At 40.9% G+C, this 13,620-nt stretch overlaps 1 protein-coding gene across 1 annotated transcript in view; it reads left to right on the forward strand.

The window, feature by feature from the left end:
- MYRFL (myelin regulatory factor like) overlaps positions 1–13,620 on the forward strand; it is a 226,940-nt gene that overhangs the window by 158,646 nt on the left and 54,674 nt on the right. Inside the window, exons 13-16 of the mRNA XM_075859394.1 lie at positions 405–514; positions 1,354–1,517; positions 2,347–2,437; positions 6,693–6,772. Of these exons, the coding sequence (XP_075715509.1) occupies positions 405–514; positions 1,354–1,517; positions 2,347–2,437; positions 6,693–6,772 (445 nt within the window). The remainder of the gene's footprint in view (positions 1–404; positions 515–1,353; positions 1,518–2,346; positions 2,438–6,692; positions 6,773–13,620) is intronic.

A 13,620-nucleotide genomic window follows, 5' to 3' on the forward strand; every position in this document is an offset into this window, starting at 1 on the left:
ATCTGCCACTGCTGGCCGCTAGTGCTGCATCATTGGGTCACTTAGGGGACCCAGCAATGCAGATGAAAGTTGTGGGGGGACCCAAGAAGAACTTTTGCACCGGGCCCATGAGCCTTTAGCTATGCCCCTGGTAGGAGCCTATATTAATTACTACAGGTCTCCTATGATGTCACTAAATCCAGATGCAGAAATGTACAAAGCACCATAGTAGGTCTGTAGTAATGAATGAAATAAATTCTGAGTAGATCTTTTATTTATTCATCAGTAGAAGCTGCCCGACCATCCAATTGTCTAGTATATTTGACATTGCTAGGTGGTCTCCAGGATACTTGGTTATAGGAATTTTATTGTACATAGAGGTATAAGATAAGGAAACAAAGATAAAACATTTGTCTGTCTTACAGGTATAATTGCTCAAGAGGTAAAAAATGTTTTACCACATGCTGTTAAAGAAACAGGCAATGTTACATGTGAAAATGGAGAAACAATAGAAAACTTTCTCATGGTAGATAAGGTATTAATAGATATATATATATGTATTACTACTACTGCTTTACAACAATTTTTTTAAAATCTATATCACAGTTTCATTAATTTCAGTTTATTTTTTTGGACTTTTGACTAAAACTGGTCAAAAGATATCTGCTACTGAATATACGGGAGGATCAAGCTCATGTCATAGCATTTCTAATACAACTCTGATCCATATTTCCATTCCAAGTGGTTATACATAAAGAACTATTAGCTAAAACATGAAATTGTGTGGGGGGCACTATGAGGGTATGATGTGTGGGGGTACTAAAGGGGCATAATACTGTGTGGTGGCAGACACTATGGGGACATCATATTGTGTGGGGGCACTATGAGGGTATGATATTGTGTGGCGGCACTATGAATGCAGGTTACTGTGTTTTGCCACTATGGGGGCATGATTCTGTTTGGGGGTACCACAGGGGCATGATACTGTCTGTGGGGGCACTACTGGGGCATAACAGTGTGAGACCATTCTGGGGTATGATACTGTGTGGGGGCACAAAGGGAACTGGGTGCCTATGGACAGGGATTGGGCAAGGATTGGACAGGGTTAGAGACATTGATTAACATTTTAAAAAATGTGCCACTGCAAGAACCACATGAGTTGTTCCTCTTTATGATTGTTGAAAGTTGGGAAGTATACAGTATAATGCCCCCTTGGTGACTCCCCACACAGTATAATATCCTCATAGTGCCCCCCACACCGTATCATTCCCCGCTTGTGCTTTCCGCACACAGTATAATGCCCCCATAAGTCCATACACATTGAAAGTGGTGATATAGAAAAGTTTGTGACAATCTTTCTCTCTTCTTTGTTAGGATCAGATCTTTATGGAAAATGTGGGTGCTGTAAAGCAGCTCTGTAAACTGACAAATAACCTTGAAATGAGGATCGAGGAGCTTGAACTGTGGAACCAAAAGCTTGCCAAATTAAAACGAATAAGCAGCTTAAAACAAACTACCAGTGAAAGGTCGCCTTCAAGGTTAAAGAACATTCACCGAAGTCTTACAATTGAAACAATATGCATGGATTATTCATGAGTTATTATTACTTGGAATGATTAAAATATTGTTGCAGCAATATTGAAAATGCAGGAATGTAATACATAATGTGGGATTTTAGCACTGAACTTCATAGAATAAGTGAATGTAACGTATAATGTACAGGAGATTGGGCCATTGTGAAAAGACTGTTCTGTTTCATATTTTAAAGTTCAAAATCTGTAAATATTGGGGCAGATTTATTATTATTGTCTTAATCTTAGCTTAAAGGGGTATTCTCATCTTGGACATTTCTGGCATGTTCACAAGATATTCCATAAATGTACGGTAGATGCAGAAGCAGCGTAGCACAGCAAGCTATGCTGTTTCAGTAACTAGAGATACCTTGTGGATATACCATAAATGTCTGAGATTGGAATACTTTTTAAAACTAGACCAGGTAGGCAGAAGACACGCCAAATTTATCACAGTGGTGCATGCAGTATGATAAATTTGGCGCATATTGCTTGACCTGTTAAACACTTTCTCTTCCTTACGCCACCTCTTGGTTGGCTTAATTTAGACCAATATTTAGCGCAATTTTGGCACATTTTGAGCCACACTTTTTTGATAAGCCCTGTCCGTCCCGTTTTCTAGATACTGTCTAGTGTGGCGCAAAAAGTGTCTAAAACCGATAATAATTCTGGCGCAGGGAATATCTAAAACATAATAAAGCTGGTGCAAGGAATATATGCCAGTTTTTTGGTGCAAATTGAGACAAAATTCTGCGCCTTTAGCTTAGTAAATCTCCCCCATTGTATTTTATTACAGATTTAACAATATCAACCATGTACCGCTTCAAATGAAAGCAGCTCCAATAAAAGCGAAAATAATTAGTGGAAGAAAAGAGGAAGACCTTCAGGTAAATTATAGAAATTAACCTGATGAACTTAAGAGACACAGGCTAGCTAACAAATGGATATTAAAAATAATGGATGCAACATAATAACATAGTTTATACGCAGGGGCGTAACTAGAGTCCTATGGGCCCCATGGCAAATTTTGCACCTGCCCCCCGACCCTGCTTGTAGCTTTGATGTGCACCCTCTAAGAAAATATTCTTCAGAATAAATTGATGGTTCAGTGACCCATCTCCAGTAAACTAGTTACCTTATCTTGTAATATTATTACGGTCAAGAAAGACATCCAGGACACTTTTTTGAACACTTTAGGGAATTTACTGTAACAACTTCCCCTTACAGAGAGCTCCATATTCTCACTGCTCTTACAGTAAACAGTCCCCTTCTATGCTGTTGTAGAAACCTTTCCTCTAGATGAAGAGGATGCCCCTTGTTATAGTTCTAGTCCTGGGTATGAATAGATCATGAGAGAGATCTCTGTTTTCTATAGTTATAGGGTTTTTCCAGACTTAGAAAAGCATGACTGGTTTTTTTTCCAAACAGAGCATCACGCCTGGTTATGGGTTGTGTGGGTTATTGCAGCTCGACTCCATTGAAGTGAACAGGTCTAATATGCAATCCACACACAACCTGTGGACAAATATTGTGCTGTTTTTGGAAAAAAGAAGGCATGTTTTACTAATCCAGGGCAATCCCCTTTAAGTTCACTGTCAACTAAAAATCCTAAATCCTTTTTAAGTCAGTTTTACCCAGTGTTTTCAAATTATATATGTAATGATGACAAGTATTTTCCCATCCTAAGTGCATAACCTTACATTTGTCAGTATTAAACCTAATTTTCCACTCTTCTGCCCAAGCCTCAAACTTATCCAAATCCATTTGTAACAGAACAGTGTCCTCCTTTGTGTTAATTACTTTACACAGTTTAGTATCATCTGCAAAAATTAATATTTCACTGTGCAATTTCTCTACAAGTTCAATAATAAATGTTTTTAAGAAAATAGGGTCCAATACTGACCCCTGTGGTACTCCACTAGTAACGGTGACCAGATCTGAGTATGTACTGTTAATAGCCACCCTCTGGGTAAGTAACTGACTTATTTATAGAAAACACTTAGACATATTTCCCCCCAGTCCGAGCATTCTCATTTTATGTACCAACCTTTTATGTGGCACAGTATAAAATGTTTTGGAAAAATCAAGATATATGACATTCAATGACTTACCCTGGTCCAGTCTGGAACGTACCTCTTCATAGAACTGATCAGATTAGTGTATATCGATCCCTCATAAACCCATGCTGATATGGAGTTATACCTTTATTTTAATCAAGATACTCCAGGATAGCATTTCTTGGAAAACCTTGAAACATTTTAGGCTTTAGGTTGTAGTTGCAATGTTACAATGTTAAATAGTACAGTTGAAAAAAGACACACACTATATGGACAAAAGTATTGGGACACACCTCTTAATCATTAAATTCAGGTGTTTTATTCAGTCCCATTGCCACAAGTTTATAAAATCATGCACCTAGCCATGCAGTCTGCTTTTACAAGCATTTGTGAATGAATGGGTCGTACTAAAGAGCTCATTGAATTTGAGCTTGGTAGGATGCCACTGTTGCAAATAGTCAGTTTGTTAAATTTCTTCCCTCCAAGATATTCCATGATCACCTGTGAGTGGTATTATTGCAAAGTGAAAGCGTTTAGGAAACACAGCAACACAGCCACAAAGACCAAGTAAAGTTACAGAGTGGGGTTGCCGAGTGTTGAGGCGCCTAGTGCATAAAAGTCTACAACGCTCTGCTGTCTCAAAAACTGCAGAGCTCCAAACCTCTGGCATTAACATCAGCACTAAGACTGTGCCGGGAGCTTCCTGGCATAAGTTTCCATGGCTGAGCAGCTGCATGCAAGCCTTACATCACCAAGCACAATGCCAAGTGTCGGATGGATTGGTGTAAAGCACGCCGCCACTGGACTGTGGAGAAGTGTTAACGTGTTCTGTATAGTGACGAATCACGCTTCTCCATCTGGCAGTCTAATGGAGTCTGGGTTTGGCGAATGCCAGGAGAATGTTATTTGCCCAACTGCATTGTGCCAAATGTAAAGTTTGGGGGAGTAGGGATAATGCTACGGGGTTGTTTTTGGTGAAGGCTCTTTTCTGTTCCAGCATGACTGTGCCAGAGTGCTTAAAGCAAGGTCATAAAGGCATGGTTGGTTGGGCGAGTTTGGTGTGGAAGAACTTTACTGAGCCCTGACCTCAACATCATTGAACACCTTTGGGATGAACTAGAACGGAAATTGCGAGCCAGGCTATGTCGTCCAACATCAGTGTCTGTCCTCACAAATGCCCTTCTGGGTGAATGGGCAAAAATTCTGACAGTTATACTCCAAAATCTTGTAGAAAGCCTTCCCAGAAGAGTGGAAGCTGTTTTACCTGCAATGGTGAGACTAAGGGTATGTGCACACGTAGTGACCAAAAACGTCTGAAAATCCAGAGCTGTTTTCAAGGGAAAACAGACCCTGCTTTTCAGACGTTTTTTGACCAACTCGCATTTTTCGCGGCGTTTTTCGCGCCGTTTTCGCAGCGTTTTTTACGTCCGTTTTTGGAGCTGTTTTCATTGGAGTCTATGAGAAAACAGCTCCAAAAACGTCCAAAGAAGTGTCCTGCACTTCTTTTGACGAGGCTGTATTTTTACGCGTCGTCGTTTGACAGCTGTCAAACGACGACGCGTAAATAACAGGTCGTCTGCACAGTACGTCGGCAAACCCATTCAAATGAATGGGCAGATGTTTGCCGACGTATTGTAGCCCTATTTTCAGACGTAAAACGAGGCATAATACGCCACGTTTACGTCTGAAAATAGGTCGTGTGAACCCAGCCTAACTCTATCTTAATGCCTATGGATTTAGAATGGGATGTCATACAGGCTCCTGTATGTGTAATGTGTAGGTGCCCCAATACTTTTGGCAATATAGTGTATGTCCATATGTACAATGTAAACAGTAGACATTAATAATAAACAGTACGACTTGACTTTCATGGTTTTGCATTATTTTATCCCATTTTGTATAGATATATCATCTATTATTCATCTTTGGTTGTCACAACTTTTCACTGTATTTTGCACAATTTTGACACTGACACGAGGTGCACTCATGCTTTTTATGGTTTTCATGCAGTATGCTTTTTTCTTTTTTGGTTTTATTGCACCACTATTAAGCACCACCTGAACTAAGTTGTATTGATTATTTTTCTTTTTAATGTGTCATTTAGTCCATTGACAACATCTATGACCCATTACTGGTATCTACCCTTCCATTATGTCACACTCGCCTTTTGTCTGTGTCTGAGCATGCGCAGTACTTGTTTGATTATATAATCGCAGGGCGCTTGAGCATTTTCCCTGCGCATGCGCAGTCTACTTTATGCATCCGACTTTGCATGCCTCTGCTCTTGCCGTGTTTTACATCCAGGTTTGCAGCTTCTAATGTGATGTCATGTATTTTTCGTCCCCTACGTGCGTGCCGGGGGTGCAGCACGGATTTGTTTTTACGCGCCTGTCGCGGACACATTTGCTTTAGGTGGGCCTTGACTATTTTCATTCCTCTGGAGTAACTCAAATACCTTAACTTGGTTATGCTTGTTTATACCGCTTGAGATAACGGCAGCGAAACGCACGTCGGGCGGGTGCAGTCTTTAGTCTGGTCTGTATATGCTACTTTAAAATGTGCTGCATCTAGATATCTTTCTCTGCCTACATTTGTTCATATACCTTTAGAGGAGAATGTTTATTCCCATTTACTGCTTTAAAAATTGAGTTTATAAAAAGACATTGTTTTATCATGATTAGCACATACGCACTTTAACTGTGTGTATACGTTTTGTTACGCTGAACAGCCAGTCCACTGTCCGCTCTATTGTATGTGGTTTCTCTGCTTTTTTTATATGATATATGATTGCTTTTCAGGATGAATTAATGAATGATTGATTGTTATTTTAATACATTTTGCCTGTTTAGAACTTTTTGGTAAAACTTTATTGATTATATCGGTGCATTATTATTTATGATACATTTATAGTGGCCAGTATTCTATAGGTATACAAGTACCTAAATGTCAAAATGTAATATGACTATCAAAAACAGCCATACAACCGTCTGATTGCAGTAAACGTAATGAAAAGCGCAGTGTTAAAGAGCAACACTTTTACTTCACTCAAATACATTCTGTTTTTGCTTCTTTCTTCTATTTCCAGGTCCCACCCAAGCAACAGCAATGTTCTAAAAGGATTTTCCAAACAACTGTAATCGCTTTGATCTCTGTGATGGCACTTTGGTAAGTAGAAAAAAATAACAGCAGCCTGTGTCACAGTGATATTAACATACAGGAATAAGCTAATACATTTAAAAGTAAAAAAATAAGTTGTTAAAAAGTTAATCCTTTATGGGATGAAGAAAGAATTCAACAAAAACAATAATAAAGAAATGTCCACAAAAAAGTCATTATTTAGCATAAAATATTTTATTGCCCATACATTACTTGAAACCCAAAACACTAGACATATTAGGTATCTACACAACCGTAATAACCTGAAGAATTAATTCCACTAAAACAATGCCGAAAAACATGCATGCTTCCATTTCCATCTATCAAAATAAGTGCCATCTAGTCCCATGACAGAAGGGAAGGTCATGGGACTAGATGACACTTATATTGATAGGTGAAAGTGGGAGCATGCACAGTGGGTCTCACACAATGCGGACATGCCGGTATTTTATTGTATGTACAAACATTTTTTTTATGTAAGACAGGTGCGGTGATTTTTGATAACTCGGAGGTGAGTGCCAGCTGAAGCTTATGATATGACAAGTAATTATAATGGATATTTTAGCACTTTTTCTGTATTTTTTTGTATTTGGTAATCTGTATGTATTTATATTACATAACCGAAAAACACAGCATGGATCTAGAATGGTTCAAGTGGGGTAAAATGCAGCCATCGGCAAGCATATGTTCAAGTGTGAACCAGATCCTAGGGCGTATACCCATAAAGCATCCAAAGCATGAATATATATGACCATATACATATTACATTGCACCGCTACTACACAGTTTTTTTTATGAATTATGAAATTTGCAAACGTCACATTTTATTACGTATTGTACTTTATTCTATTAATCATGTTTGATTATCTTAAATTATATGTTTGTATTATTGAATACTATATATATATATATATATATATATATATATATATAAGTCCAAATACAATGTCAGCCGCACAGCCTTGTAAATCGTAGGTGGGTGCCGACCTGCCCAGGTCAGGGCTAACAAACCTGCTGTAGTAGAATCCAAAAATCAGGCAGCACTCCAAGGTATAAGCAAGGTAGAAAAAGGTGCTTTATTGGTCCATATACACACGACGTTTCAGCTCCTATGTTGAGCTGAAACGTCGTGTGTATATGGACCAATAAAGCACCTTTTTCTACCTTGCTTATACCTTGGAGTGCTGCCTGATTTTTGGATTATATATATATATATACATGTGTATGTATGTTGAGAGTAGACACATTCATTGCTTCAATGCCTTCAATGGAAAGGTGAAATGTTGCCTGTACACTGGGTGAATAAACGTCTTTGTACCTTTTTTACGTTTGCTTGGAGTGCTACCTTCTTCCTTGGATTATGACTTGATAACTTGAAGGGGACTTGGTCAAGACTCTTTGAGGCTTAGAACCTGCCAATTTGTGGTTTTCCATTACCGCTCCTATACACCGTTTGTATTTTGTTTATAAGGGGGGTTTCCAAACGTTTTGATGCCTAATGCAAAAAAAAAAAAAGTTAAAAACAATGCCAGAATCAGTATTTTTTGGTCACCACCCCTCCCAAAATATAAAATGAAAAGTGATCAAAAAGTCGCATGTACCCCAAAATAGTACCAATAAAAACAAGTCCTTACACAGCTTTTTTGACTGAAAAATAAAAAAAGTTATGGCTCACTAAAAGTGATTTTATTGCGCAAAACATAAAAAAATATATACATATAGTATCACCGTAATCGCATACACCCACAGAATAAAGTAAACTTGTCATTTATAGTCCACGGTGAAAAAAAAAGAACAAAAAACATTGTCAGAATTAATGGTTTTTAGTCTTCCTGCTTGACAAAAAATGGAAACATGATAAAAAAAAATCGCATGTACCCCAAAATGGTACCAATGAAAACTAGAGATTGTGCCGCAACGAATAAGCCCTCACACAGCTCCAGTGGCAAAAAAATAAAAAAGTTCTGGCTCTCAAAATATGGCGACCTAAAATGTGCAGAGCGTTTCAAAGGCGGATAAAATTGGGCACTATTTATCAGTGTGACACTTGCCACACATCTGTGAAATAATTTATTTACCACATTATTATACACTCTTATTATACCCTGATAAACTCCGCACAGATTACATATGCCCCCACATTATAAACTGAAATACCACTAACACTCCAAACAGAACAACCACCAAGCAAAATCTGCAGTTCAACGGCCAAATGGCACTCGCTCCCTTCTCAGCCCTGCAGAGTGCCCAAACAGCAGTTTACGTCCACAGATGTGGCATCGCCATACCCGGGAGAACACGCTTAATATTTTATGAGGTATTTGTCTTCAGTGGCACAAACGGAGCACAACATATTGTGCAGGGGCGTAGCTAGAGGCTCATGGGCCCCGATGCAAAAATTCTTACTGGGCCCCCCCCCCCCCCGCAAACTTCTCATGGCCGACGGTCCGCTTTCAGCTGCATCGCTGGGTCTCCTAAGTGATCCAACAATGCAGCACTAGCAGCCGGGGCGTCACTAAGGCTGGGTTCACACACACTATTTACGGACGTAATTCGGGCGTTTTAGCATTGAATTACGTCCGAAAATGTGGCTCAAAAGCGTCAGCAAACATCTGCCCATTCATTTGAATGGGTCTTACGATGTTCTGTGCCGACGGTAATTTTTTTTTACGCGCCGCTGTCAAAAGGCGGCGCGTAAAAAAGTGCCTGTCACTTCTTAAGACGTAAATGGAGCCGTTTTCCATGGACTCCATGGAAAACCAACTTCAATTACTTCCGTAATGGACGCAGCAAAAGACGCCTGCACATGCCATTACGGCTGAAATTACGGTGCTGTTTTCTCCTGAAAACAGCACAGTAATTTTAGCCGTAACGGACTCTGCCGTGTGAACATACCCTCAGGGCTTAAAATGTCCGGGAAAGCCCCAATACATATGTGTCCGCCCCAAAAAAAAGTGTGTATATGAGACAGCATAGCATATCTATAGCACTACGACCCTATAAACTATGGATAGGATTAGATACAGTGGCTGAGCAGACAGTATCACACATGATAGGATTAGATACAGTGGCTCAGAAGGCAGTATCACACATGATAGGATTAGATACACAGCTCAGCAGGCAGTATAACACATGATAGGATTAGATACAGTGGCCGAGCAGACAGTATCACACATGATAGGATTAGATACAGTGGCTCAGCAGACAGTACCACACATGATAGGATTAGATACAGTGGCTCAGCAGACAGTACCACACATGATAGGATTAGATACAGTGGCTCAGCAGACAGTACCACACATGATAGGATTAGATACAGTGGCTCAGCAGACAGTATCACACATGATAGGATTAGATACAGGGCCCAGCTCGCTGACATTGCGGCTCCAGCGCTGGACCCAGGATAGGTAAGAATAATAATTTTACTTCTTTATGTGTTACTGATTATTTTTGTGTGTTTGTGTTTTTTTTTACAGGTTCGGTTGTTGGACTTTGGATACGAGGACTTCAATGACAGCGTTTTTTTTATTCTCAATAAAATGGTTAATGAGGGTTGTGTTTTTTTATTTCAATAAAATATTTTTTCTATGTGCTTGTATCTTTTTAAACTTTATTATCACCGCCTTAGTAATGGCCGCTGGCTGATTGACAACCTGCATTACTAAGGCGAGGCTTAATGTTAGCCGGTGCAGAGGCTACACTAACCCCCATTATTACCCCGGTACCCACCGCCACCAGGGGTACTGGGAAGAGCCGGGTACAAACCAGTACCCAACCATCTGTAGTGACGGGCAGGCACCGGGGTGGCCGCAGGCTGGAAGTATTAGGCTGGGGAAGGCCAAAAACAGTGGCCCTTCCCACCCTTGTAATGCTGCCTGCTGCTGCTGTGTTGTGTTGTATCTGGCTGGTTATGAAAATTGGGGGGGACCCGACATCGTTCTTTCCAATTATTTTTTTTTATTTTATTTTTTTAAATGACGTGGGGTCCCCCCCATTTTCATAACCAGCCAGATACAATAAAGCAGCAGCAGGCAGCATTACCAGGATAGGAAGGGCCACTGTTTTTGGCCTTTCCCCTCCTGATAATACCAGCCTGCGGCCACCCCAGTGGCCGACCATCACTACAGATGGTCAGGTACTGGATGGTACCCGGCTCTTCCCAGCACCCCTGGTGGCGGTGGGTACCGGGGTAATAAAGGAGGTTAGTGTTAGCCTCTGCATCCGCTAACACTAAGCCCCGCCTTAGCAATGGATGCTGTCAATCAGCCGGCGGCCATTACTAAGGCGGTAGTAATATAGTTTAAAAAAAAACACAAAGACATAGAAAAAAAAAACCCACACAACCCTCATTAACCATTTTATTAATAAAAAAAAAGCTGTCATCGAAGTAGTCCTGGAATCCGCCGTAGTCCAACGACCGAACCTGTAAGAAAACACACAAGAAATGATTAGTAACACATGTGTTAGGGTATGTGCACACACACTAATTACGTCCGTAATTGACGGACGTATTTCGGCCGCAAGTACCGGACCGAACACAGTGCAGGGAGCCGGGCTCCTAGCGTAGTACTTATGTACGACGCTAGGAGTCCCTGCCTCGCTGCCGGACAACTGTCCCGTACTGAAAACATGTTTACAGTATGGGACAGTTGTCCTGCAGCGAGCCAGGGACTCCTAGCATCGTACATAACTATGATGCTAGGAGCCCGACTCCCTGCAGTGTGTTCGGTCCGGGACTTGCGGCCGAAATACGTCCGTCAATTACGGACGTAATTAGTGTCTGTGCACATACCCTAAGGCTTAGATACAGGGCCCATGTGTGATACTGTCTGTGGGACCCTGTATCTAAGCCTACCACAAGGTAGGCTTAGATACAGGGTCCAGCAGACAGTAATCTTATACAGTATAAGATTACTGTGTGCTGGGGCCCTGTATCTAAACCTACAGTGTGGTAGGCTTAGATACAGGGCCCAGCAGACAGGATCACGCATGGGCCATGTATCTAAGCCTACCATGTGATTGGCTTAGATACAGGGCCCAGCAGACAGGATCACACAATCTGTGATCCTGTCTCATGGGCCCCCTAAGCCTGCTACATCGTAGGCTTAGGGCTTGTGCAGTCCCTAAACATTGATGGCCTATCCACAGGATAGGCCATCAATAGCTGATGTGTCGCCCGGGACCCGCAAATCAGCTGTTTTGAAGGGGCCGCAGCACTCGTACGAGAGCTGCGCCCCCTTCATTTCACTACTTGCTCACACTGTGAATCGCCGACACCGATTCACAGTGTGACCGGAATGAAGTGACAGGAATGAAGGGGGGCAGCTCTCGTACGAGTGCTGCGGCCCCTTCAAAACAGCTGATTGGCGGGTCCCGGGAGTCGGACCCCGCCTGTCAGGGCTAACCTTACCTTTCTCTTTGGCCGCGGCGGGAGTTCTGTAGTCTCGATGCTGTGCGCGGTGCATAGCGCTGTGACGTCATGCGCTGCGCACAGCGCTTGACGTCAGGACCTCCGCTGCGATCCGGAACCAGGAAGGCAAGTAAAGTATGTTACTATAGTAACAGGGGACCGCGGCCCGAGTTACTATAGTAACTTTTTATTGATGTGGTGAGGGGGGCCGTGGGCCCCCCTGGCTTCGGGGCCCGGTCGCAATTGCGACCGCTGCGACCCCTATAGCTACGCCAGTGATATTGTGCACTAAATTGGCATATCAGTGGAAAAGTTTAATTTTCACTTCACACCATCCACTGCGCGTTAACCCCTTTGCGCACCACGACTTATTACATCATGGTGCGGGGGGTGATGTATTGAGCAGGCTCACGTGCTGAGCCCATGCCATACCCGGGACTAACGGACAGGAAAAGTGATCGCACTGTTACAGGAGCCTGTAAAAATGACAATATACAGCAATACATTACTATTGCAGTGCATTGTACCAGTGATCTAATTATCGCCGGTTCAAGTCCCCTAGGGGGGACTAATAAAATGTTTAAAAAAAAAAAGTAAATAAAGTTATTATTGGTGAAAACTATTAAATAAATATTTAAAGTCGAAAAAACAACCCATTTTTTCTCTAAAGTAATATAAAAAATTAAAAATACACAAAATTGGTATCGCTGTGTCCGTAAAAGTCCGATCTATTACAATAAAATCATTATTTAACTCTCACCGTGAACACCATAAAAAATAAGGAATTTAAAATGCCAAAATCGCATTAGCTGTAAAAAAAAATTTATAAAAAGTGCTCAAAAAGTGGCATGTACCAAAAAATGGTACCAATAAAAATAACAGCTCGTCCCGCAAAAAAATAAGCCCTCACACCTCCCAATCGACCAAAAAGTTAAAAAACTTATGGCTCTTGGAATGTAGCAAAATATAAAAAGAACTATATAAATTTGGTATCACTGTAATTGTAAGAGTCGCAGAAAAAAATTAAAGTTGGCATTTTTACTGCACGGTGAAAGCATTAAAAACAAGACCCAAAAAACAATGGAGGAATCACAGTTTTTTCCAATTTCTGCCTGCAAAAGATTTTATTTTCAGTTTCCCAGTACATTAAATGGTACTTTATGTGGGGTCAATATAAGCTACAACTCCTCCCGCATAAAATAAGCCCTCACACCACTTTAAAAAGAAAAAAAGTTATGGCTCTTGGAAAGCGGGGAGGGAAAAACAAAAAAGAAAAAGAAAAAATGGATCAGTCCGGAAAGGGTTAATTAATTTTTAACAAAAAAACATTTATGACCACATGTGTGGTATCGTCGTATTCGCGAGAAATTGCTTTACAAATGTTGGGGTGCTTTTTCCTTATTTTTTCTTTGTGAAAATTAAAAAATGCAACATTTTAGTGGAAATA

The sequence above is a fragment of the Rhinoderma darwinii genome, chromosome 3 (assembly GCF_050947455.1).
Source record: "Rhinoderma darwinii isolate aRhiDar2 chromosome 3, aRhiDar2.hap1, whole genome shotgun sequence".
Classification (NCBI taxonomy): Eukaryota; Metazoa; Chordata; class Amphibia; order Anura; family Rhinodermatidae; genus Rhinoderma; species Rhinoderma darwinii.